General features: G+C 52.9%; 1 protein-coding gene across 1 annotated transcript; it reads right to left on the bottom strand.

Moving 5' to 3' along the window:
* Nucleotides 1-299: 299 nt before the first annotated feature.
* On the bottom strand, nt 300-713 carry LOC102699517 (TPD1 protein homolog 1-like). Its single transcript, XM_006657079.1, has one exon. It carries the CDS (start codon nt 711-713, stop codon nt 300-302), a length of 414 nt encoding a protein of 137 aa, XP_006657142.1.
* Nucleotides 714-913: the final 200 nt, after the last annotated feature.

Below are 913 nucleotides of genomic sequence, written 5' to 3'. Positions count from 1 at the left end.
TGCCTTATGTTTTTTATTTTACATATTTTTTAATAAGATGAACCTTCAAACGATTAAAAAATCTATGTTGTCAAATATTAAAAACTAGCACGGTTTATCTCAAAATTAAACACACAAAAAGATGCACGATAATTTATGGATTGAAAAATACATCTAATGGATAAGGGAAAAAAAACAATCACTCTAAGTATCATGGTCAAAATCCTGAATAACAATTGAACCCGATTATTCCCGCCACTCATCTCCACCACCCCGAACATCCATCCTCGCCGGTGACCGGCGATCGACGGAGCAACCGATCATGAGCACCACGGCGTGGCTTGGGCGGCGGCGAAGTCCTGCGGCTGCGCCCACGCGTACGTGAACGTCACCGGCGACCCGTTGGCCACCGGCATGCCGTCGTTGACGAGGCAGAGCCCGAGGTCCTCCGCGCGGATCTTGCTCTCGTCCACCGGCTCGACGCTCTGCACGCCGCCGGGGCAGCTCACCCGGATGCCGTTCTGCGGGCACGCGCACCCGTTGGCGACGGTCACCTCGTACTCCGGCTGCCCCTCCACCACCTTCCCCGTCCTCGCCGTCGTCACGGTGATATCCGACAGCTGGCAGCCACCGGCGGCAATGGCGGCGCCTGAGCGTGCTGCATGGCAGCTGATGACGGCGGCGGCGCCGACAGCGAGGAAGAAGAAGACGGCGGCCTTGGCGACGTAGGCCATTTCTGCTTGCTGATTACCACCCTGTACAAGCTTGATGCTGATGGGGTTGGCTTTGGTATGGAGTGGAGGATTGAGGGGATTATATGTAGGCCGAGAGGATTAAGAATTTAAGACGATTAGAGTGAAATTTGGCGTGTGATGATTACCTGCCAGCCTCGTTGCTAATGTTGCTAGCTTTCTCAAAATTATTACTTTCCTAA

The sequence above is a fragment of the Oryza brachyantha genome, chromosome 6, assembly GCF_000231095.2.
Source record: "Oryza brachyantha chromosome 6, ObraRS2, whole genome shotgun sequence".
Lineage (NCBI taxonomy): Eukaryota > Viridiplantae > Streptophyta > Magnoliopsida > Poales > Poaceae > Oryza > Oryza brachyantha.
Note: the sequence above shows the minus strand (reverse complement) of the source record. Positions and strands in the feature narration are given on the sequence as shown.